This window comes from Emydura macquarii, unplaced genomic scaffold, assembly GCF_026122565.2.
Source record: "Emydura macquarii macquarii isolate MOO-44397 ecotype Brisbane River unplaced genomic scaffold, CSIRO-AGI_Emac_v2 contig_968, whole genome shotgun sequence".
Taxonomy (NCBI): domain Eukaryota; kingdom Metazoa; phylum Chordata; order Testudines; family Chelidae; genus Emydura; species Emydura macquarii.
Window position 1 is genome coordinate 1,885,706 of NW_027131105.1, and position 23,664 is coordinate 1,909,369.

The 23,664-nt window shown below is 39.1% G+C and overlaps 1 protein-coding gene across 1 annotated transcript in view; it reads left to right on the forward strand.

Annotated features, from left to right (window-relative positions):
• CFAP92 (cilia and flagella associated protein 92 (putative)) overlaps positions 1-23,664 on the forward strand; it is a 90,272-nt gene that overhangs the window by 5,158 nt on the left and 61,450 nt on the right. Inside the window, exons 3-7 of the mRNA XM_067544406.1 lie at positions 2,264-2,460; positions 5,365-5,430; positions 8,299-8,506; positions 9,845-9,976; positions 12,872-12,983. Of these exons, the coding sequence (XP_067400507.1) occupies positions 2,264-2,460; positions 5,365-5,430; positions 8,299-8,506; positions 9,845-9,976; positions 12,872-12,983 (715 nt within the window). The remainder of the gene's footprint in view (positions 1-2,263; positions 2,461-5,364; positions 5,431-8,298; positions 8,507-9,844; positions 9,977-12,871; positions 12,984-23,664) is intronic.

Below are 23,664 nucleotides of genomic sequence, written 5' to 3' on the forward strand. Positions count from 1 at the left end.
ACTGTGGGAATATCTGCTGCTTGTGCATTGGACTCTTCTCCCACACTACTGCCAAGCACCATTGACTTCTAACCATCATAGGAGTGAAGTTCTGGAATAGCCTTCCAAGGGGAGCAGTGGGGGCAAAAAACCTAGCTGGCTTCAAAACTGAGCTTGATAAATTTATGGAGGGGATGGTATGATGGACAATCTAGTTTGGCAATTGACTGATCTTTGACTACTGGTGGTAGATATGCCAATAGTCCAATACTAGTTTAGATGGGGCGATCAGATCGTCATGCAGTATTCAAGATGTGGGCGTTCTATGGGTTTATAAAGTGGCAATATGATATTTTCTGTCTTATTATCTAACTGTTTCCTAATGATTCCCAACATTCTGTTAGCTTTTTTGACTGCTGCTGCATATTGAATAGATGTTTTCAGAGAACTATCCACAATGACTCCAAGATCTCTTTCTTGAGTGGTAACAACTAATTTAGACCCCATCATTATATATGTGTAGTTGGGATTATGTTTTCCAATATGCATTACTTTCCATTTATCAACATTGAGTTTCATCAGCCATTTCGTTGTCCAGTCACCCAGTTTTGTGAGATTCCTTTGTAACTCTTTGCAGTCTGCTTTGGACTGTCGTGGAAAAGAATCACACTGCTACATTTTAAAGTTGGATCGGGTGCAGCTTTAATTGTGACACACACAATCACATAACCATAGCTATGGGGAATACTATAGCCATAGGGAAAACCCAGGTGGCTATAGGGAAGTCAAGCAGCATGTCTGGATGCTGGACAAATGTACTTCACCTGGCTACCAGATACAAAAGACTTATATAGGGGTTGCTTAGGTTCATTTACACATTGATCGTATAGTGGAATTTGATTAACAGTTTATACTTAACAGGAAAGACAATCACAATGCACAGTGGGACACCCCAGACACCCTCACAGGAATGCCCAGTGAGTCACTTGATTATACAATCAGGTTTTCAGGGACCCTGGCTGACACCTGAAGATGGATGGTTACACAATACCTGTTCAAATGCTAATTTGTATGGAGTAATTTTCTATGGGGCCAGTAAGACAAAGGGGGGGCAGGTACTGGTACTTATCGAAACAGGTGAAATCTGTTCAGATTTCAATAAGGCTTAAGGCTCATAACAGAGACTTGCTCCTGGGGTGTGGTTCAGAGACCTCTTGTGGGATTTTAATATCTTTATCCTAATTTCAGTTGAGGCATTCTGTTAATGGTTTAGCCTGGGGCTTCTATTTCAGTTTCAGGCTACAACTTCAGGCCAGGCCTTCTATGACCAGTTTCAGACCAGGCATTCTATTCATCAATTTTATGATTAATTCTTTGATTCCACAGGACTTAGCTATCTTGAGTAGTTATCATCTGCACATTTTTCCACCTTCCTGTTTACCCCTTTTTCCAGATCATTTATGAATATGTTGAACAGTACTGATCCCAGTACAGGCCCGTGGGGGACACCACTATTGACCACATTCCATTCTGAAAATTTACCATTTATTCCTACCCTTTGTTTTCTATCTTTTAACCAGTTACTGATCCAGTAGAGGACCTTCCCTCTTATTCGATGACAGCTTACTTTGATTAAGAGCCTTTGGTGAGGGACCTTGTCAAAGGCTTTCTGAAAATCTAAGAAACAGCATTTTTGAGGAATATTTGAAAAAAACATAAAATAAGAAGATATCAGAACATAGCTCGGCAATGTCCTGTGGAAGGCTACTAGCAAACATTTGTTCCTTGTGTCTTAATTTTACTGTGATTTGTAGCATTATGCTCATTAGGAGGTTTGCCCCTGTGAATTGAGCCAGATTAGGTTTAAATCTAGTAAATCTTTCACCATTAACTATCTATTTTGGCAAGCACTTCTTTTTATGTGGTTTCTTTTCTTTTTTTTTAAACAGACTTCAAATTGTAACTGACAAGTTTTTGTTTCCCTCATTATTTATGAGTATATTATCAAAAATATAATCAACTACTAATCTGGGAATAGTGTTATTAGAGGCAAATCTATCCCCTCAGTCTATGGGCACCTTTGCAAAAGAACTGGTGTGGTTCTGATGTGGAATCGGGGTATATGGATGTGGCAGGAGTGTAAACAGCCAGCACAACCTTATGTAGTAAGGAGCTCTGCGTCTTCCATACAAGCTATTTGTGTAGCATGGAGTCATAGGTGGACTGTTGTTGTGCTGAGCTTGACATCTGAAACTTTCTAAATCCATATAAATATTTTTCCTAGGTCAAAAGCATAGGCCATCCAATTTAGATGAAAGGCAAAGAAAAAAGTCTAATGTTGGCAAAGATGCAGCTATTCCAAAAATGCGACGTTACTACCACATTGAGTATTTCCTTCTACCAGATGACATTGAGCCTAGGAAACTTGATTTGGCGTTGTTTGGTGTGGTGGCCAAGCTGTTTGTGGAATGTGATTCCAAGGTACATAGTATGATTTTTATAATTTTGGGAATAATTAGTTTTTATTTACTATTATTTACCATGATCTCTATTTGGCATAAGAGAGATTTCTGAAATAGTTATGCAAAAGTGGCTGTCCTAGCAGTTTAAAACTGAACAATCCAGTATGTCATGTAATGGAGCCAGCAGAATGCTTCCAAAGGTGATGTAGGTGAGTCATGCTCATACTTCTATTAGCACTACTTGGGCTTTGTCTACACACACAAGTTATTTAATTAGACCAGCATGGACTTAATTATATCGATATAAAGATGCTTATACCAATATAGTTTGTTCTTATACAAGACAGGGTGAATAAGCTATGCTGATTTAAGGCATCTTTATAGTGGTATAAATACTCCTATATGAGGGGTTGTACTGGAATAACTATTTAGGTAAAAAGATCACTATAACTGAAATGGTTACATCACTACAAAATCTGTGTGTAGATAAGGTCTGAGATTTTTGCTTTATAGTCTTTACAACATATTGAAAGTTTATTCCTTTATAAGATGACTTCAGTTTGGAAAAAAACACATGCACAGTAAATAATCTTCCAATCAACTTGAAATATTTTAAGTGATTTTTTTCTTACAAAACAATAGATTTAGTTTTGGAGAAGCTACTATGTTCCTAGTTCCTTCCTAAGAAATTTCCTAATAATATCGCATGTTTTTATAAGTTCAGTGTATACTAATGTAGAAACATTTTATATTGTAGAATTGTTTGAATCAAAGCTCCAAAAATGATTATAGAGAGATGCACAATTTATAATGTATATGGAATTAATTGGGGACATGTTTTAATGAGGATGCATTTGTAACACATTTTTGTTCCACAGGGTCATAACACATTTCAAAAACGGTTGGTTCAATTAAGCAAATTATCGAGCACCCTCAAATCAAAATAACTTCTGTGTGAGCTGAGGAATATGGGAGAAATGAATACAATATTTTGAATATAACCTTTGAAAGTGTAATTAATCATTTCCCTTTCTAATCTCTCAACATGAATGGTTTAATTTGTAGGTTATTTAAAGTCATATAGGGAATATAGCCATAACTGACTTTGGAAATCTTAACTTCAGATCTTTGTGTTCAAAAAGGTTCATTTTTTTTAAATTGAATTGAGGGAAAAATTTACTTGTTATGATAATATGAAAAGGACTTGTACTGTAATAACCCTTCCTTTATCTTCTCCCCTTGTTTGAAAAGAGGGTTGTTATTTAAACTAAAAAAGAAGGAAAGAACTTGGCCCAATCTTTTCTTCAGTTTCTTTTCTTCAGTTAGAGACTGGTAAATTTGAGGCTTTTTGTTGTCATCTGCTGGAATGTTTTTGTTTGTTTCCTCTAGGGCATGAACTTGCTTTTGCCCTGTCATTATTATTGGTTTTTTCCCAAAAGGCAAAAAAAAAAATCTTAGTAACAATGTGTACAGTCCATGCTTAGAATTCTCTTAAAGCTATAACACAGAAATGGTGCTGTGTGGTCAATGAAGAAGGAAGAGTGAATTTAGTCCCTCTTTTGCCAAGGGAAAAACTTTCAAAAGTGCCTAAGTTACTTAGGCTCCTAAGGCCCAGATCCTCAAAGGTATTTAGGGGCCTACCTACCTTTAAAGATGTGGGCCATAAGTCACTTAGGTGATTTTGAAAATTTGACCCAAGATTAATAATGAAAATAGAACATCTCTCTAGATGACTTTTATACATTTATAGCCAAAGACTACTATTAAACAGAATTAGATATGCATGCTTTAATTACTTTTATATTAGTTTAAAGGGACTGAACATAATTATTTAAAAAGAAATAGATCCCAGAATCAATTTTTGTAATTTTGGCCTGAAGGATATATGAGAGACCACATCACTGGTAAAGGACATATCCTACTCACCATACACCACTGAGTAGTCCCATTGAAGATAACTCAAGTGAGCAGAGGCCAAAACCTTCTTGTCTAAGTCTTTCTTTGACAGCCAGTACTCACTGGGATCACTGTCCATTGAAGGACTGGTGCATTCATCCTATCCAAAAAGGTGCTTTTCAAGTTATCCCGTGTGCACTGTTTCTAGTCGTGACTTTTTCACTAACTCCTTCAGAACACTTGCTCCTGGAATGATACCATTTCAATATTGATAGTCAGGGTTAGCTAACGCTCTAGTACACAGATATTGCTGTATTACTCCAGCAGTTCTGTAGTGAAAATTATAGCTATGCTTCAGGAATTGCAAAAGGAAGGAGGGTAAGAACACCGAGCAATTTCAGTATTTCACTGAAGTGCAGTTCACTGAGCTTCCTTTCACTTCAGGAGCACAACTTAATAAGGGCCATCTTGGAAAATTAAATTTAAATTGTCTCCAGGTGAAGGACATAGTTGAAGAATGAAGATGAAAGTCTTAATTGCTATCCAGAAACCACTGTCCTTTAATTTGACAATGAACCCTGCCCTGCCCACCTATTAATGAGCAATGCTGAACAGGGCCTAAAACTTTAATGTATTAATGTTGATGTTCGCATCCTCTTTTTGATAGCTGGTCTTGTACTGCCCTTGGCTCTCACAGACAGAAGGGGAACAGCCTGTCCATACATTGCATGCATTTTCAAGTGCGTATGTCACAATGGTGTTATGTAAACTTCTGCATCCCTCAAACAGTGCAACTGAGTGAATTTGTGGTTGCTGATTTTTTTTCTGAATCGTTATGGATGATATGTCTGGCAGTATATAATAAAAATACATAAGTCACATATGCAGTTAAAAATGCTCAATTTATATGAATGCTAGAAAGGTATATTAGCTTGAGAGATTGCAATTAAGATTCTCACTTTGTCATTTCCCTTTTAATTTATTTTCCTGTTTGCTATCCTCTCCCTTTTTCTCCTTTCTCTGTCAGCCATCGACTGCACAGATTCTAGCAGAGCGCTACAGGCAGAAACGGTCAACGACAATAATTTCCTCAGTGAGTGGATGTAAAACCATAGAAGAGTTTTAGAGATGGAGAGTTATAGACCCTGGATTCCTTTTTTAAATGTATTATTTGTTTAATGTGTGACCTGATGCCTCACTCATTGCATACCATATAAATATAAACCATGTACTGAATGAGGCAGGAGTGTTCTTAATCTCAGCCTCCTTCATCATTCAGCCTAGCCGGTGATCGAAATTGTGGTTCTGACCTACAATGAGATTGAGAGAGACCAAGGAGGTGAGGTATATATCTTTTATTGGACCAATTTCTGTTGGTGGAGGGAACAAGCTTTCGAGCTTCACGGAACTCTTCCTCAGGCCTGGAGAAGGTAACCAATTTGACAGCTAAATAGAGGGTGGAACAGATTTATTAAGCCTATAGGGTTCACACATGTTGTAGGAGACCACTTAAAATGAAGTGGGCACTTAACACCTCTGCAGTCCTAGGACAAAAGAGGGTTAGTAGGCCACAGTGTATGTTACAAATTGTTGTAATGAACCATCAAACCAGTGTCTCTGTTGAGTCCATGATTTTTAGCCTCCAGCAGAGTTAGGAATTTAAGTTCTAAGGTTCCTCTTTTGAATGTGTTGTGCACCTTGCCTTTGAGGACGAGGACTGAGAGGCCATATATGGAATGATCGCTTTGTAAAAAGTGTTCATCTTCCGGTGATAGGGTGTTTTTGTCTCTTGATCATTGTTCTGTGTGAGCTCATTTGAGAATGTAGTGATAGTCTAGTTTAACCCACATAGCTGTTACTGGGGCATTGGATGAGGTACACCACATGTTGTGATAGGCACGTGTAGGACCCATAGATCTTGAAAGGTGTGTTGTGGAGGGTATTGATCAAGCAGTGGAGAGATGTCTGCAGGTCTTGTCTGTTTTTCTGGAAGGGTCTGGTGCTGGTTTGAATGGTTCACTCTGGTTTGTGGGGAGCTAGCTTCTGATGGATGAGCTTGGTGAGGTTGGGTTGTTTGGAGGCCAGAACACAGGGTTCCTGAGGAAGAGCTTTGTGAAGCTCAAAAGTTTATCCCCACCAATAGAAGTTGGTTCAGTAAAAGATGTTGCCTCACCCACCTTGTTTTTCTCATATCCTGGGATCAACATGGGTACAGCAACACTGCAAACAATCAGAAAAGTAAGGTCATGTCCATACGTACAGCACTGCAGCGGCGCAGCTATACTGGTACAGCTGTGCCACAGCAGTGCATCTGGTGAAAACACTCTATGCCAACGGGAGAGCTCTCCTGCCGACACAGTGCTCTGTGCACATGAGCGCTTATGTCAGTGTAACTTATGTTGCTCAGTGGGGTGGTTTTTTCACATCCCTGGGCAACATAAGTTATGCCAACATAGGCTGTAGCGTAGACATAGCCTAAGGAAAGTCTGATCCTTGTTTGTTGTAGGAAGGCTGGAGGAAGTGTTTTGAAACGGGATGTGGAAAATCAGTGAGATGGAGGGAGCTGTGCAGCAAAGAATCAGTCAGTGAAAAAGAAGCGAAGCTCATGTTATGACATTCTCTCTATACAATAGGTGATATTTTGAAGCCTAGAAATAATTACCTAATATTTTATGTTAGGCCATTTAAAATCCTCTATAAATAAAGGAAGATTTGAGAGTGCGGAGATGGGAAGAGAATGCTCAGGTCCTAGAAGCCATACACATATGAAATTTGTTGTTCCAAGATCCTGCTGCCCTTACTTAGTAAAGTAGCCCCAGTGGTTCAAGCTGTTTTGACAGATTAGCTCCTATTTAAACATCATATAAAATACTATAACATTTTTTAAAATCAACTGTCTGCCTGCTTTCAAATATGCATTTGAAAGGTTTTGAAGCTTTTTTTGGAAATAGATTTGGGACCAAATCCTGTTCGCCTTACTCACATGGATAGGCTTATTAACTTTTCCCATGAGTAAGGGTTGCAGGCCTTACATTTTCACTTGTAATAGCTTATTCATACAGTGGATGCAAAAAGGCTAACTTGTATCTTGCCACTGTCATCTTTTCCCCTGTATTCCTAGCCCTCTGATTGGTGGTCTGATTTATTGCCCGTTTCTTTAAGATTCAGGTTTTCTTTTCTACCTCTTGGCCAAACAACACACTGTTGTAAAGTCAATTGCATGTTGATAAAAGATGTCAGATCAATAACATCTCTAGAAACCAAAGAAACAGGATATAGTATATTGTAGAATATAGGATGGATTTTAGCATTTGTGCTTTTATTTCATGTATACTAAGTCATGAAATGTATACATACATGTAGTATTTTATTCAGTCTTCAATACATATTCTTCCTTTTGTTGGCTGTTTAACTTCTGTTTTGATCTGACATCTTTGTAAGATCTGAACTTGGTTTGTTATGGCTATTTTGACTTAGCCCAACAAAATGTGCTGCTGTGACACAGTAGGCTGACACACAGACTCATATTAGATACAAGATCTCTTTAAAAGGTTCTAATAACTCCCAGCGTGATCTGATTCTAATTTACATTTTAAGAACAATTTCTTTAGTCCCTAGCATGCAGCTTTAGTAATATAGTCTGTTACCCCTCTCCTAACTGAAGATCAATTGCTCTCTGAGTGGGAAAAAATATATGGGATGCCATATCATACTTTACTGCGTACTTTCTATCTAGTGGCTGTATAATCCATGCCACCTGGAATTAATTAAATGTTTTACTGCTCCCTGTGCACTTATCTGGTGTTTTGTAATTCTAAGGCTCTTTAAAAATTAAATTTAAAATATGGTCAGTAATGGGTCCTTTTTCCTGGAATGCCTGCAGTTAGGATGTTCAATGTGTGAATCTTTCTTCATTACTTCTGACATTCATTAATGTTTTTCAACTCTGTGTTCATAATAGGTTGTGAAACCGTGGTTTGAAAATGACCAAATATGGGTGTCGTGGAACCACAGTATTGATATTAATGTGACCAATGAGTTTCTGATAAAATTGAGAGATCACAAAGTAACTTTGAAGATATGGGATACCAAGGACAAAGTTTCTACAAAAGCTAGATTTAGTAAACCCAGGCTTCCTTATTCACAGATAGAGGATTCAGATGCTATTGGTAAGTTAAATATTAATGTAAATAGCCACACTTTTCATAAAATATATTGTGAGAAAGGTGATCTAGCACAAACAAGAAAACTGAAAGATAATATTTTTACTTTTAATACAAATTACAATAATTCATCATATTGCTAAAGTATCACTTCTGTTTTTCATAACCAACTTGTGTGTTCACTGTTAAATCATTACGTAGATGATTATTTCAGATTCATATAATGTTGAACTCCATTAGAATTATTGCTCTTTTTTCATATTTTAACAAACACTTCAGGTTTGTTCCCAGCATACTTAGAGGCAGATCTCTGATCTGAAATCTTTTTGTAGAACTACAGAGTCAGACCTATAATCTCAATTTTTCTTTTGTTTTTTTAATTTTTTTTTTTATTAGTGATTGGGTGGCCCTTTTGTGTAGTGCTGGGAGTACTTCTGTTTCAAAGTTGCACCCATCTCCTTTTCTCATTCTTTTATTCTAATAGTAAAATAGCTGTATTTGCTCAGGAATGGTTTTCCAGTTCCATGTATTTCAGTGGAATAAATAATTATGTCCTTATCTCCCCAAATATTTGTATGTATAGATTTCAAGTGCTGGCAAGTATACTGTACTATGGATTTTTTTAAGTGAGTTGCCATTACCAAATAAAATATTTGAACAAATACTAAGAGTTCTGTCAGAATAGAGGATCTGTTAGTAGGAGTCTTTAATGGAGCTTTAGGTTCCTATCTCTCAAAGCAATCTGAGCATGTAATTCTCATCTACCAGAAAATAGCCATTGCTAGGGAATGGAAACTCATGTGTTTTCAATCAGTGTTTCCTGCTGATTCTTCTGGAGGGCATGAGGGGTTGGAGCCCAGTCACTTATGCAGCAGGGTGAGGGCAAAAAGGGTGAGGGTCAGAGGTTCCACCTCCCAAACGTTCATTCCATAAGAATCTATGCAGAGAGATCCACTTCTCCCTACTCGCATCTGTTCCCATGGCTTCTTGCCTCCCCTGCAGGAATAATTTGCCATGAGCTCTTATGAACGTCAGCTGACCCTGGGATCCTCCTCAGACTGTGTTCTACAACACACAGTGAGAAAACCACTTAGGCTAGCTACATCTGCAGGTTTTGGGGAGAACCTTCTGGCCCTGCTTGACCTTCACCTCGAAACCCATGGAGCTGGGAGCTCATAGAGTGGGTTCCCTTAGATCACAGGGATAGGGAAAGCATGATGTGGGGGAGACGCTTGCCGTGCTGTGACCCAAAAGTGAGGCCTTCATGATAGATAAAATACAACAAAAATAAGGCAGAATGATGAAGTCTGAATGGAAATTTCTTGTTACCTTTTTTCTCTCCAGGTGGGGTAAAATATACAGTTTTATTGCAAAGAAAACTCTTCGAAGACAATCAGCCAGAACTCAGCTGTATTAAAATTAAAGGTGTGAAGGTACCAAGTGCACCAGAGAAACCTGCCATGGGTTCTGCAGCAGGTAGAGTAGTGTGAACATAGGCTGCATAGGGAGCCTGGGATTAGGAGCCCAGGATGGGAAACTGGGACTGGGGAGCTGGAACATGGAGACTGGAAAGCCTGGGACTCATATGAAGAGCCCAGAGGGGGAGACTGCAACTGAAACATGGATGCAGAGCCTTAGGGGAGCCTGAAATTGGCTAGGGCTGACATGAGTAGCTGAGGGCTTGAGTGTGGGGATTGAAATGAGTATCTGGATGGAGGAGAGGCATGACTGACACAGAGGCTGGACAGGACACAGGTAGAAGGGGTCAGGCAAGAGGAAAAGGGGCAGAAGGGATGTATACCTATGAGAACACTTACCCTTCCAGAACTTAGAATGGAACACAGGGTTCCTGAGTTTCACCATTCCTCTGCTGTTGGCAAATATCTGTGAAGCCCACTGGCAAAATGTTTCTGACGCCCCTCACATGGGTGCTTTTGCTATCAGTTACCCTGGCAAAGGACTGTGATTTGAATCTAAAGGTTCCAACCTTGCGGATGTCCTATGTATGGCTCAGTAGGATGCCACATAAGAGGATTTGTCTTTTTAGTTTGCTTTTTTTATAAACTTAGGAAATTACACACACAGCTGTTAAAAGAACATTGTTAAGGTTGCAGAGGCAAGCACTCAACAGTTAGAAAATGCCAGAACTGCCTGTGTTTGACTATGCATCTTTTCATATTCTTTTAACATAGTTTTTTTGTGTGTAACAAATAGTACTGTTTGTAGAGGAACCAGCTGTGAACCTCCACAATCCTGTTCTGACCTTACCTGTCTTTTAGGGAAATACTTTCCTGGTTTTTTTATTAATGAAACTTTGTAGTATTAGAATTTTGTTTGCTCCTCTTCTACTATGCTACTGGGCTTACATTTTTTCAGATGGAGGAATAAAACTGTGACTCTGACCACTAACGATCATTAAAGATCCAGTGGAAAATTTTGCAATGCCAGCGGTGGGTGTTAGCCCCAACTATAATGTACTAGTTTTCCATATGTATGTACTTGTATGTTGGTAATAGTGCCATCTAGTGGCTGATAGACACAGAGGCTAATGGACCTGCTGCTATGACCAGCAAAGGAGATAGTTCAAGTGGTAGAAGCCTGTGTTTTTTGGACTTCAAGGACAATTCTGGCTTGTCATCTGTGTAGGTGTGTAAATTATCTAGATGTTGCCTACAGCATGTAGATTTTGTCTTGGCCAAATTTCCATTTGGACAATGGCATTTTTCTTATTTAAATGAATTCCCTTCCAGTTTCAGCTGACCAGAGCATTCTATACTTCCTAAACTGTTGTATAATGTTGCTGTAAATAGTAACACACCTATAAGTTATTATTCATGTGTAACCAACAACACAGAACAACCTTATGTCATCAACAAGCATGTGTGCCTATTGATAGGGCTTAGGGTTTTGTTTGGCGCACACAGATTCTCTAGTTCCAAGTTACAGTATAGTGTGGGCTTCCTGTTAGGGAGTCTTTTGTTAAGAGGAGTCACCTCCTGCAGCATGATGATTTGGCTGTGAGTGGTATGTTATAGCATGACCTCAGGCATATATCAGTATTACATTCAGATGTATGTCTCCCCTCTTGGGGCTATATCCTGCCCTACACACTATGCTAGGGAGGAAGAGTACCTGGAGAGCCTCTTCTTGTTTGTCCCCACTGACATTTAAAAGTCCTGGTGCTTTAGTGCACTGGGGATTGCACCCAGCTACAGTGTCAGTCCCCACACTAAGTCCCCAGGTGAGAGTTATCCAGCATTGCAAAGTGTCTGGTGCTGGGTGGATAGGCCATTCTTACTCAGGACAGCAGTAAATAGCACATTGCAACCTGCATGTATCCTGTAGCTGCAGAATGGTTTTTGTGCCAGATATGCAACCAGTACCTCTCCACTCCCCTCCTTGCTCAACTCCTCCGGAAAGCAGTGGCATGGTTTTGCCTGTAGTCAGTAGAATGTCCTAACACATTTAATTAGAAATTTGCTGTTATTGCTGATGCAAGGGTGCTGAATTTCACAGCTAAAATTGCACGACACTTTTCTTTAATAAATTTCAACTTTTAAAATTTCCTGCTCTGTTTTATCTTTTAATTAAATCTTTATTAACTTCTAAGCTCAGTAGATGTATTGTACCACACTGATAGTAGATCGAGAGCATAAAGGGCCAGATCCTCAGCTGGTGTGTATTGATGCTGCTCAGTGGAGTCAATAGAGCTATGCTGGTTTATACCAGTTGGGGAGCTGGCCTATACTATTGAGTGTGTGTGCAGAGTCTGTATAAACATTATCTGTAATATCAAGCACAAAATCTGACTATAATAAAGTGTTATCTGGCATAAATAAGCAGAAAGGAATATATTATCCCTTAGTATACACAATCTTCCACACATAAAACTTGACAGCAAAGTCAATACCTACCTAAACACGAACACTACACAACACTAGATCCTTCGCTACTCAGAAAATACCACCATAGGTATCATCCTTTTCTGTTTTAATTATTAATTATATTCCTAATGTTGTCCTTATGTTTGTCACATTGATTGCTATGGCCATTATTTTATATAAAATCTTAAACCATGTAGTTGTGCCTTAACGTTTTATTTTTAGCTGTTTTGCATACTCTGCATTCTGTGACGGTGCTTTACCTTACAGAGTTACCTTATTTAGTTCTGGGTATTCTGGGCTTATTAAAATTCAGTCTGGGAGAACTAGACACAAATGAAATAGATGGTGTTATTCACAGATAAATGTAACTTGTCGACAGTTATTTTCCTTCTGGTTTTCCTAGAAGTTTGTAGTCGTATTTTAACTAGCCTTATGGGATACTCTGAAAAAGAAAATAGTAACAAATGTGAAACCTGTTTTACCTCAGGGGAAAGTAAGCCTTTACCAGAGGAAGCTGAACTGTATGAGGTACCAGCATCCCTTTATGGTTTCCAATCTTTACTTCCTCCCTCAAGGACAGATGACTTTCCTTCAGTGAGGTGAGAATGCCTTCTGTTTATTACCAAGGAGGTTATTGCCATTCTTGTCCTGGGATATGCTACATAATTTAAAGAATATTGAAAGCAGCTGATGTTTCAAGGATTGTCATGGTTGTGCTCTGATTTCAGGGTCTGCTAACTCTGACCTTTTGCATTCATACTGTTGGAGTTATATTAATTGTTACAAAAGAACAGCATAATTAAAATGCCCTTTAGACCAAAATATCGAGCTGTGTGTGGCATATTTTAGGAAAAGTACCTTTTACAGAAAATAAACATATTACTTGTATAAAATTAACAATTATTAATCAGTTTATTTCCAGACACTTACTTCCCCTTCAGCTAAGTCCAGTGGCTTCAGAATTGCCAGAATTAGGCAGTGTGAATAAAACTAGATTCTTGCACTAGGAAAAGTGATAACTGGGCTCTTGGCAAGAGACGAATGGGGACGAAATAGCAAGAGTGTGGAACATAGTGGTCAAGTATGTGGAAATAGGTGATCTCTATGTGAAAGTGGAGAAGGAGGAAGCTTTTGCCTTGGTTTAGGTGTATTGTTTTGAGTATGTCAGCTGGGTCTTTTATTGTGAGGTTGGGGTGAAAGTGTGAGAAGTTTGTACAGCTGTTGTCTGTGAGTATGCAATGCTATAAATTCCAGTCTCTCATTAGCTATGTGTCTAATTTCAGTATGCAGAGAGCTTTATTTAGATTTTTCTTATTTTATTTGTGTTCTGTTCTGTTCCATAAACTGTTTAGTACTGCAATATGCCTTTTGGAAGTCCGCTGTTTGGAAGAACATTTTTCAAATGGTAAGGATGGAAACAACATTAAGGCTTAGCAGAAAGTCTTGTATACAATAATAAGCACCATTGGCTTGTGAGCAGAATGGATTATTTCTTTAAATACAAATATTTACAAGGCCAAATTCTGCTAATTTATACTGTAAATATTATGTAACTCCCTTGAAGCAAGTGGAAGTCACTCTGGATTTACACTGCAGTAACGGAGAACTTCCTAGGTTAAATTCTGCTTTATTTATGAGAGCAATTGTTTGCATTGTCAGTTTAATGACTCAGAATTACTGAATAATTATTGAAGTCTGGTGCAGTTATCAATAATATTCTTTCCTGACAATAAACATGAAACATCCTACAATTTTACAGAAGCCTACAGGGTTCAGGGCACTGGAAAATATTTAATTTTGAAAAATTAGTCAATTAAGAGAAATCAGATTGATCATGTCCATGTAGTATCCATGGTTAATGGAAAGCTTTGTGCTTTGAAACAAAAATAATTAAACAAACGGAGGCAAACAGAGTGCATTTCCAGTTCAGCGTCTTAAAAACAAAAGTTTGTGTTTAATTTTGAATGGCTTTCTCAGGGTTTTCACTTTATTTCTAATAGTCTGGCCCATGTTGATATGTATGGTATACTCTTGTCATCAGATTCTTAAACCGTTCTACTGTGTAACACAACATTTAGAATTTCTTCTTCATAAGGTATTTGAGCAAAATTTATGCAGAGCTCTCCTTTTCTTATTACTGATACAGACAAGATTATGGGCCTGAAAAGACTTGCATTGACATCAGTGGGCTTTAAAGCAAACTCTTCTGAGCAATGTACGTGTACTAGAAACAGTACTCCTTAGCATGGGTTACTACTGTAAGGATACATCTACACTGCCCACCATTGGCAGTGTGTAGGGTGTGTGTAGCTACACGCTGCAGTGCAAGACAGGCTGCATCCACATTGCAATGTGTATTACGTGTTAGTGAAAGGTTCAGGCAGTAGGGAGCTGCTGGAGCCTTTCCCTGCTACCTCCCCCCTGCCAGATCTTTCTCCACTCCTGGAGCCTTTCCCTGCAGCGGGGAAAGACTCTCTTGCAGCGGGACACTAGATTGCTAAAAATAACAGTGTAGACGGCAAGGCACTGCTTGGGCACATAGAGCGCCATGTAGGTTCATACTCACAGGGTTCAGGCATGATTTTACTTTACTAGCTTAGGCAGTGCTTTACCGTTTACACAGGTATTTATACTCAGGGTTTAAATTCTGCTGGAGCTGTCTGAAGCAGAGCTCCGATAAATATTTTCAAACCCGTGAGAACCCCAACAAGCCCTGCGTAGCTGAAGCCCTGAGCCTCTAGGAGAATTTAAGCCCTGCTTATACCCAGTGTATATACTTTACACACCGCCATGAAGCGTGTCTAGTGTAGACATACCTTAAGGATATGCCTGTACTGCAATTTAAAAACCCATGGCTGGCCCATACCAGCTGGGCTAAGGGGCTTTTTAGTGGCAGTGTAGAGCTGGGCTGTAGGATCTTGCGAGGTGGGAAGTCCCTGAACTTCTTCACTGCAATTAAACAGCCCCTTTGCCCAAGCCATGGGAGCACGGTCAGCCTGACACAGACCAGATGTAAGTGTCTAATTGCAGTATAGACGTATCCTAAGTGTAGGTTGCTCAGCTGAATCTGTGCTTGTATATACAGTGTTAAAAAAAAAATCACAAATCTCTGTAGAGGTAGAGAACTTCAAAAACGGTTGAGTTGCCCATGCAAACGAAATACTCTGATTTTATTTCAAATGGTGTTTTGTGTGAGAGGAACAGCATCCTAAGTGTTTAAAAAAAATAGTACCTTACTTTGAACATGTTCCAGTGTTGCCAATGTTATAGTACATTGCTTTGAGCTGTTGGAAATCAAGCATTTGTTACATAACCTTGATCTGCTTTTATAGTAAATCTTGAGAAGCTGTTATTTGTGTTTAATCTCATTGTTACTTCTCTAACGTTTATTGGTTTGCTATCTCTGGTCTCTTTAACAATTCTTAGTTCCTGCTTTGTAGACTAAATAGGCACTTTCTGACCATTTACAGTGTATTTAGGCTTGTCAGTATTCAATTTTCATGTTTTTATAATTTTGACAGATAATATCAATATTTATATTTAAGTATTTTTTCTATTTAAATTTTCAAAGTTGCAGGAAATTATGAACATGAATTTCCAGCATACATGCTCTGACAGTTTTTTGAAAACTTACTATTTAGAACAGTTTTTGAAAATTCAAATTCAACTTTTAGTACAGATTGATCTGGGTAGAAATCCTCTTTATGCAGGGATAAATTATTTTCCTGATTGTTAGGCACATACATGCGTGCTTTCCAGAAGTTCTTTAATCTCCCATGTTAATTTTAGCGGAATAGAAATTAAATGGCATCATTGGCACTTCATATGAATTCACAGAGGCTGTTAGTTTTGTGTGTCAAGTTTTTTTAACAATATTTCATCAATGGGAGGAAGTCTATAGTTAATACAGTCCACTGACTCTCCAGAATGTATGAGAATACTTCTCAAAATCAATATTAATTCTTCATGAATTTGATGGCTGAAAAATGAAAACCCAACCAGAATAAAATGAATTAATAGTATATGTCACTTTGCTCTTTTCCATATATATGAGAGTTATCATTCATTCTGCAATAAGGCAGTGTTAATCTTTCATTATGAAACATGAAACTCTGCTGGTTTTCATTTTGAACATGGAAATGAGTTAACTTTTACTTTTTTTTTTATGTATATCCATGAAATTTACAAAAACAGGAAGCAAAAGATTTTGGCTATTTCTGCATGGACATAAATGATTAAAAACTGAGTTTCATTGCAAAACTTTGTGCTGCAAGTCACATGACTGGGTGAACCATCCCCCTATGATAATGAGAGTAATCTGTTCCACTTGTAGTGTGATTCTTGGAGTAACAGGCCTGAGCTTAATAATGCCATAGCTTCCCAAATCACAACAGATAATGTTTGTTCAGATTTCATAGCGTGATTTGATCTTTTATAGGTAAGCCACTGCTTGTGATGAAGGAGGCATGTCCCTTCCGGATTTCTTACTCTCCTGTTTCAGTCTCCCTTAATCTCTGAGACTGATTATTTCTGACTCCTGTTCCACCATCCCCAAATGATATTGAAATGATACTTAAATATGGTTGCAGCACTGCACCTGCAGTCTTTGTGTAGATAGGTAGGAGCTTGAGGCGTGTTTTTTTTGTTCTTGGATAAAAATTCCAACTTCAGTTAACTGGGGCAAAATCCTACTCTCATCAAAGTCAATGGGAGTTTTACCTTTGACTCACTAGGTCCAGTAAAGAGATCAGTTATTTAAAACTCTATGCTCTTTACCAAAAAGGTTTCTCCTGACCCCAAAGGGTCAGCCACAGTACCAGATCAATATAAGTTTAGATCTTACCCAAAATACCACCCTGCCAGCCAATCCTTTAGTAACTAAAACTAAACTATAAGAGAAATGTTAAAGGATTAAAGCAATCAGGTTTCTAGAAGAATTGTGGAGTTTGCAGGCTTGTATGGTCCCTCTGGTATACATCCAGTACCTGGATGGGGTCTCAGTCCTTTGTTTCACAGCTTCAGTTCAGTTGTAGATCCAGAGGTAGGTAGGTGGCTGGAGACGACTGAAGACCAAATGGATCTCAGGCAGCTGCCTTTTATGTCCTTTGGTCTTTGCCATGCTGCATGTGGCATTTTACAGGAATAAGATGGAGTCCAGGGTCACATGAGTGACTGGTGACTCATCAGGTATATCCCTGGCTTCTCTCCCTGGCCCATTGTACCTGTGAGTTTCCTTAATGGGCCATCAAGTAGACTAGTGCTGCAGCCATCCTGTCTGGGGTGTCGCCCAAACACAGCACAATTTGAAATACAGATATATCAAACCTATCCATAGCTTTCATTACACATAAACACATGAACATAAGTATTATCATCTTACTTAGCACATTATAGCCTTTCTAACAGTACCTGACACGGCATATTTCATATGAATTATTATGATTTTGACATACTGATGTTAAATAATATACTAAATACCCCCGCTCGCCCTTGCAATCCAGCCAGCGTGACATAACCTATTGCTTAAATCAGCCTCTGTACCAGATGACTGGCGGATAGCTAATTTGATGCAGATTTTTTTTTTTAAATGCTCCAGAGACGATCCTAGTAATTACAGGCCAGTAAACCTAACGTAAGTACCAGGCAGATTGGTTGAAACTGTAGTAAAGAACAGAATTATCAGACACGCAGGTGAATGTGATATGTTGGAGAAGAGTCAGCATGGCTTTTGTATAGGGAAATCATGCCTTACCAATCTATTAGAATTTTTGAGGGGGTCGACAAATGTGGACAAGGGTGATCCAGTAGATTCAGTGTACTTGGACTTTCAGAAAGCCTTTGACAAGGTTGCTCCCTAATGTCTCTTAAGAAAAGTAAAGAGTCATGGGATAAGAGGGAAGATTCTCTCATGAATAAGTAACTCATTAAAAGATAGGAAATAAAGGATAGGAATAAGGAATAAACAATTAGAGGGAAATAGCAGAGTCACCTAAGGATCTATAGTGGGGCCAGTACTGTTCAACATACTTATAAATGATCTAGAAAATGGAGTAAACACTGAGGTGGCAAAGTTTGCAGAAGATCCAAAATCACTCAAGATAGTTATGTCCAAAGCTGACTGCAAAGAGTTACAAAGGGATCTCACAAAGCTGGATGACTGGGCAGCAAAATAGCAGATGAAATTTAATGTTGATAAATGCCATGTAATGCACAATGGAAAAAATAATCCCAACTGTACATACAAAATGATGGGGTCTAAAGTAGCCATTACCTCTTAAGATAAAAATATTTGAGTCTTCATGGATAGTTCTCTGAAAATATCTGTTCCATGTTCAGCAACCGTCAAAACTAATGTAATGTTAGGCAACATTAGGAAAGGGATAGAGAATGAGACAAAACATCATAATGCCACTTTATAAATCCATGGTACATCCACACCTTAAATACTGTATGCAGTTCTGGGCACCCATCTCAAAAAAGATATTTTAGAATTGGAAAAAGTACACAGAAGAGCAACAAAAAGAGTTAGGAGTATATAACAGCTTCTGTTGGAAGAGAGTTTTTAAAAGACTGGGACTGTTCAGCTTGGAAAAGAGATGATGGGGGCAGGAGGATGTGATAGAGGTCAATAAAATCATGAATAGTGTGGAGAAAGTGAATAAGGAAGTGTTACTTACCCTTCACATAATACATAAATCAGGGGTGACCCAATGAAATTAATAGGCAGCAGGTTTTAAACAAATATAAGAAAATACTTCTTCACACACTGCACAGTCAACTTGTGGAACTCATTTCCAGGGGCTGTTGTGAAAACCAGAAGTATAACTGGGTTCAGAAAAGAGCATAGGTCCATCAATGGCCATTAGCGATGCTGGTCAGGGACGCAATCCCATGCCTAGGGTGTCCTAAGTGTCTGACTGCCAGAAGCTGGGCCTGGATAGGAGGGATGGATCACTCGATAAATTGCATTGTTCTCTCCATTCCCTCTGAAGCATCTGGCACTGAACACTGTTGGAATACAGGATGCTGAGATAAATGTATCAGTGAGCTGACTCAGTATGGCTGTTTTTATGTTCTTCTGTTTCAAACTCTTTTCAGAGCGGTTCATTTTCTCTCATTGGTGCAGATAAAACCACCACCTTATTACTTGCTGCTTTCAGATTTAATAGTTTCCCAGTGTGATAGTTTACTTCTAACCCCTCACATGAGCTTTCTCATTGAAGATTTTCTGGGGGTAAAGACAAATGTTCTGGCAATCTGTCTTCCAAAATTTAACAGTGGTACTTAGTAACAGTAACACTTTACAGTTCTATAAAACCTTCTATCCGAGCATCCCAAAGAGCTTTACATTTTTATGCTTGTCATTTACTTCCACTGCTCTGTTGCTGATTTTAAAAAGAGCAATAATCAAAGCTTCCTATTAAAATACCTCCTAGTTTTGTACATCCAGGAATAAAAGTCAGAAATAAATGAAGTGTCTGTGTGGCTGGAGGAGTGGTATTGCATATATGTTTATTTTTGTCCCAACCTTTTAACCCCCTATGTGGCTGTATAAGGCATTCAGGGGAAGATTTGTTCTACAGTGAATCTGTACAGTGGACTATTGCTATTTATTATATAGTGCCATAGCTATGCATAGCTTCTACATTCACAACTCTGGTCCAGATTCATTGGCCACTGCATGGACGCTTCTCAGATTCAAGTATTGCTCATAGAGTGACTGCAGAGCTGGAACTGCTGATATTTACATTTCCAAGAGACGATAGGAATGGTGGAAAGTTTTAATGTCAAGATTCTTCATGTCCCAAAGAACTTGTTGCATTAGAGCTGCGTCTGGACCTCTAGACAAGCAGACTGCTCCACTCTTTCCTGTTAATATTCAGCTAGAATAGGAGAGGAGGGGAAACTGCTATGTTTCAAAACTGTCAGGGCCATAGTCTGCCCTCAGTTATCAGTGTAGCTTTATTGACTACTGGGTTGCACAGGTATAACAGAAGGCAGAATGTAACCTGTAGCTTTTATATTGTGAAAATTGGAGCTGGCCTGTGTCATAGGAAAGCCCCAGGACCCTCCTAAATAAAGACTGTTCTTTGAGGCGGTTTATTTCGAGCAGCTTGGAGAAGTGTCAGTCATCCTAAGGCTCCCGAGGACATCTGCCTTACAGCTTCATAACAGTAGTTTTTATACAGGTGACAGACAAAGAGCATGACGTATACAGTACTTTTCCACTACTTAACACAAACTTTTTACTCTATACTAAGATACATTCCTCCATTATCTTTTAGCTGACCAGTCTCTCTGGTTACTATAGCAACTATCTACTTCAGCTAGCCTGAGATGTCTCCTTGTCTGCTGACTCTGAATACCTTGCAAGATCTGCACAGTATAACTTGCTTCAAAGCTAATGGCTACTAAAATACAAAATGGAGTATGTTAAAACTTAATACAAAATGGAGTGTTTAAAACTTGCCCTTTTACAGTTCCCCCCTTTGGTACTATTTAGTGCCACTCGATTTTTCTTAATCTTGTCCACTCTGTCATGAGTCCTTCTGCCCTTAGTGCAGCTTCTTGCTCAGTCATTTCCTCAGTTACCATTTGTCTTTCGGTGTATTTTGCTGTACACATTCGGGTCATTGTGGAACAGCAAGTAGGCCAGCATTGAATACAAAAGCAGAAAACAAGGATCGTCAATGCTCCTACTATGATTAAAGTAAGAATTTTGTGAGCAAAAGGTGCCAACCATGAAAACCACCCTGAAAACCATTCATCAAACCAATTTGCCTGATCCTGTTCACCAATTTTATGAAACAGTTGTAACTGCTCATGTATCTTTCTTATGTTAGTTTCAATGCGTTGGTTCTGGTTTACAAAGGTACAGCAAGATGAATTTAATATAACACATACGCTCCCCTTAGGTGCCAGTAAATAATCCAAAGCCATCCGATTTTGAATCGTGACCTGGGATATTTGTTGAACTTCCTCATGTAAGGCTTGTAAAGCGTCGACAGTCAAATTTCCCAATAGCTCTATATTGGCTGAGATATTTATGATGGCTCTTTCCAATTCACATACTCCTAATTGAGACCAAAATGTTCTCATGATCCTGTGGAAACCAGTATTTTTGTCTATCAAAGGGTTGCTTCTTTTTAGCAATACCCTTGGGGGCTGCACTAAGCCTCTTAACCTTTTAGTAATTTGTAGGTATGGTGTAACACCTCCCAGAGAACATCTACTGTACCATCCTACAGGAAGGGCTTTGTATGCTTTATTCCCACAGATTCAAAACCAACCTTTATCTTCTGGGACTGGAAAGGCATTTGAATCCTGAACAGAGCTCCAGTTGGTTGATGTTTAAACAATTTGTTAAATTCCCCATGAAATTAGAGATGTTAAGGGCGCTCTTACTTTTTCGCTGAATACAATTCTTAGCCTATATTCCTGAAGGGACATGTATATTCCATTCTTGGGTAAAATTTGCTTGTGTAAACTGGCTTGCTGGGGTATTTGCCCATAATGTTTGCCAATGGCTAACGTTGTTCTCTATAGGAATTCCTCTTAAAGGTATCCCGTGTTCCAAATGGGTTGGGCCATGCAAACAAATCCAACAATTACTTTGATTCCCCACTTTCACAATTGTTTGGGACATGTTTATCATTATATTGTTTTCCCATCCTGCGTTTACTACAGTGATGGATACTATAACCACGCAGGCCGAATACATTCTAATATGATAAATAGAAATACCAAAACAAGGAAACACACTACAAGCCAACCCCAAGAAAGTCCCCTTTCTTCTTCAGATACCAGGTTTCCAAGTAGATCTATTAGGTTTGCTTGAGGTTGTGGCGGCGAAGGGGAACGTCCAAAGGGAAATGTCTACTTGGTGCTGAGTTAGTTATCTGGCTGCACAGTCGCCAGTCCTTCTTCTAAGCTGGACACCTCTGCCTGAGGTGGGACCTTCTTGCAGTGTGACACGTGGATCCAATTAGACCTTCCTTCCAATTTTACTGTGGTGTTTGCTATCAGCAAGACTTGGTAGTGTCCTTTCCACCTGGGTTCTAACAAATTATTTCGTTGATGCACCTTCACATAGACACAGTCTCTGGGTTCTAGAGAATGACACTTCGGTTGTGGTGGAGTAGTTAACGCTTCTTGAACCTGTGAAGAGAAAAATCTCAACACACACTTTTCATGTGTGAATGTTAAATCCTTGGGAGGACAGCTTGGACCAGAAGGAAGTCTGAGGGGTCTTCCAGTTAGAATTTCATAAGGGCTGAGGCCTGTTTTCCAGTCTGGTGTGGCCCTTATTGAAATCAGGGCTATTGGTAAGGCCTCTACCCACTTGAGTCCAGTAGATGCACACACTTTTGCCAATCTGGCCTTTATTGTCCCGTTTGTTCATTCAACCTTTCCTGAAGCTTTTGGATAAGAGGGACAATGGAACCTTTGTTGACATCCCAACAATCTGCATATTTCACCAAGTATTTTCCCAGTGAAGTGGCTCCTTCTGTCAGAATCCAGCTGAACTGGTATCCCGAATCTTGGAATCAGTTCATTCAGTAGTTTTTTAATCACAGTAGCTGCGTCAGCCTTCCTACAAGATAGGCTTCGACCCAGCCTGAAAACATACAAACTAACACTAACACCTATTCAAAACCCATGCATTTTGGAAGTTGAATAAAATCCATCTGCATATATACAAAAGGTTCCCAAGGAAGTGGGGCAGCTGCTCTTTCGTGCTTTACAACTTTGGATACATTAAAGGCAGAACCAATAGCACATCAAGAGCAAAAAGAAGATACTTGCCTGCTTAGATTTGGAACATACCAATCTTTTGCCATAAAGCACATTAGGGCGTCTCTACCCACATGTGCAGATCCATAATAACTTTGCAACATAGAGGGCATGAGGCCCTGTGGGAGGGCAGGGCAGCTGTCCCCCTATCTCCACACTGTATCTGGATGCAATATGCACCCTGCCCTACTCCATACATCCTTTTCTCCATTTGGGGCCTGATCTTGTATAATGCCCAGATCGGCTAAGCCAGTCTGGTCTGGAGCGGGCGATTTTTGTTATACAAAAATGGCAGCGCTTTGGTTTCCCGAGGAAAGGGCTGCTGCCCTGGCACTTGCGTCTGCAAATGTGTTTCCCTTACTAACATCATCTGACCCATTTGTATGTGCCTTACATTGTATAATGGCAACTTGCTTTGGCAACTTTAAAGATTCAAGCAAAGTTTGGTCATATTCTGCATTTCTGATATTTTTTCCCACCGATGTT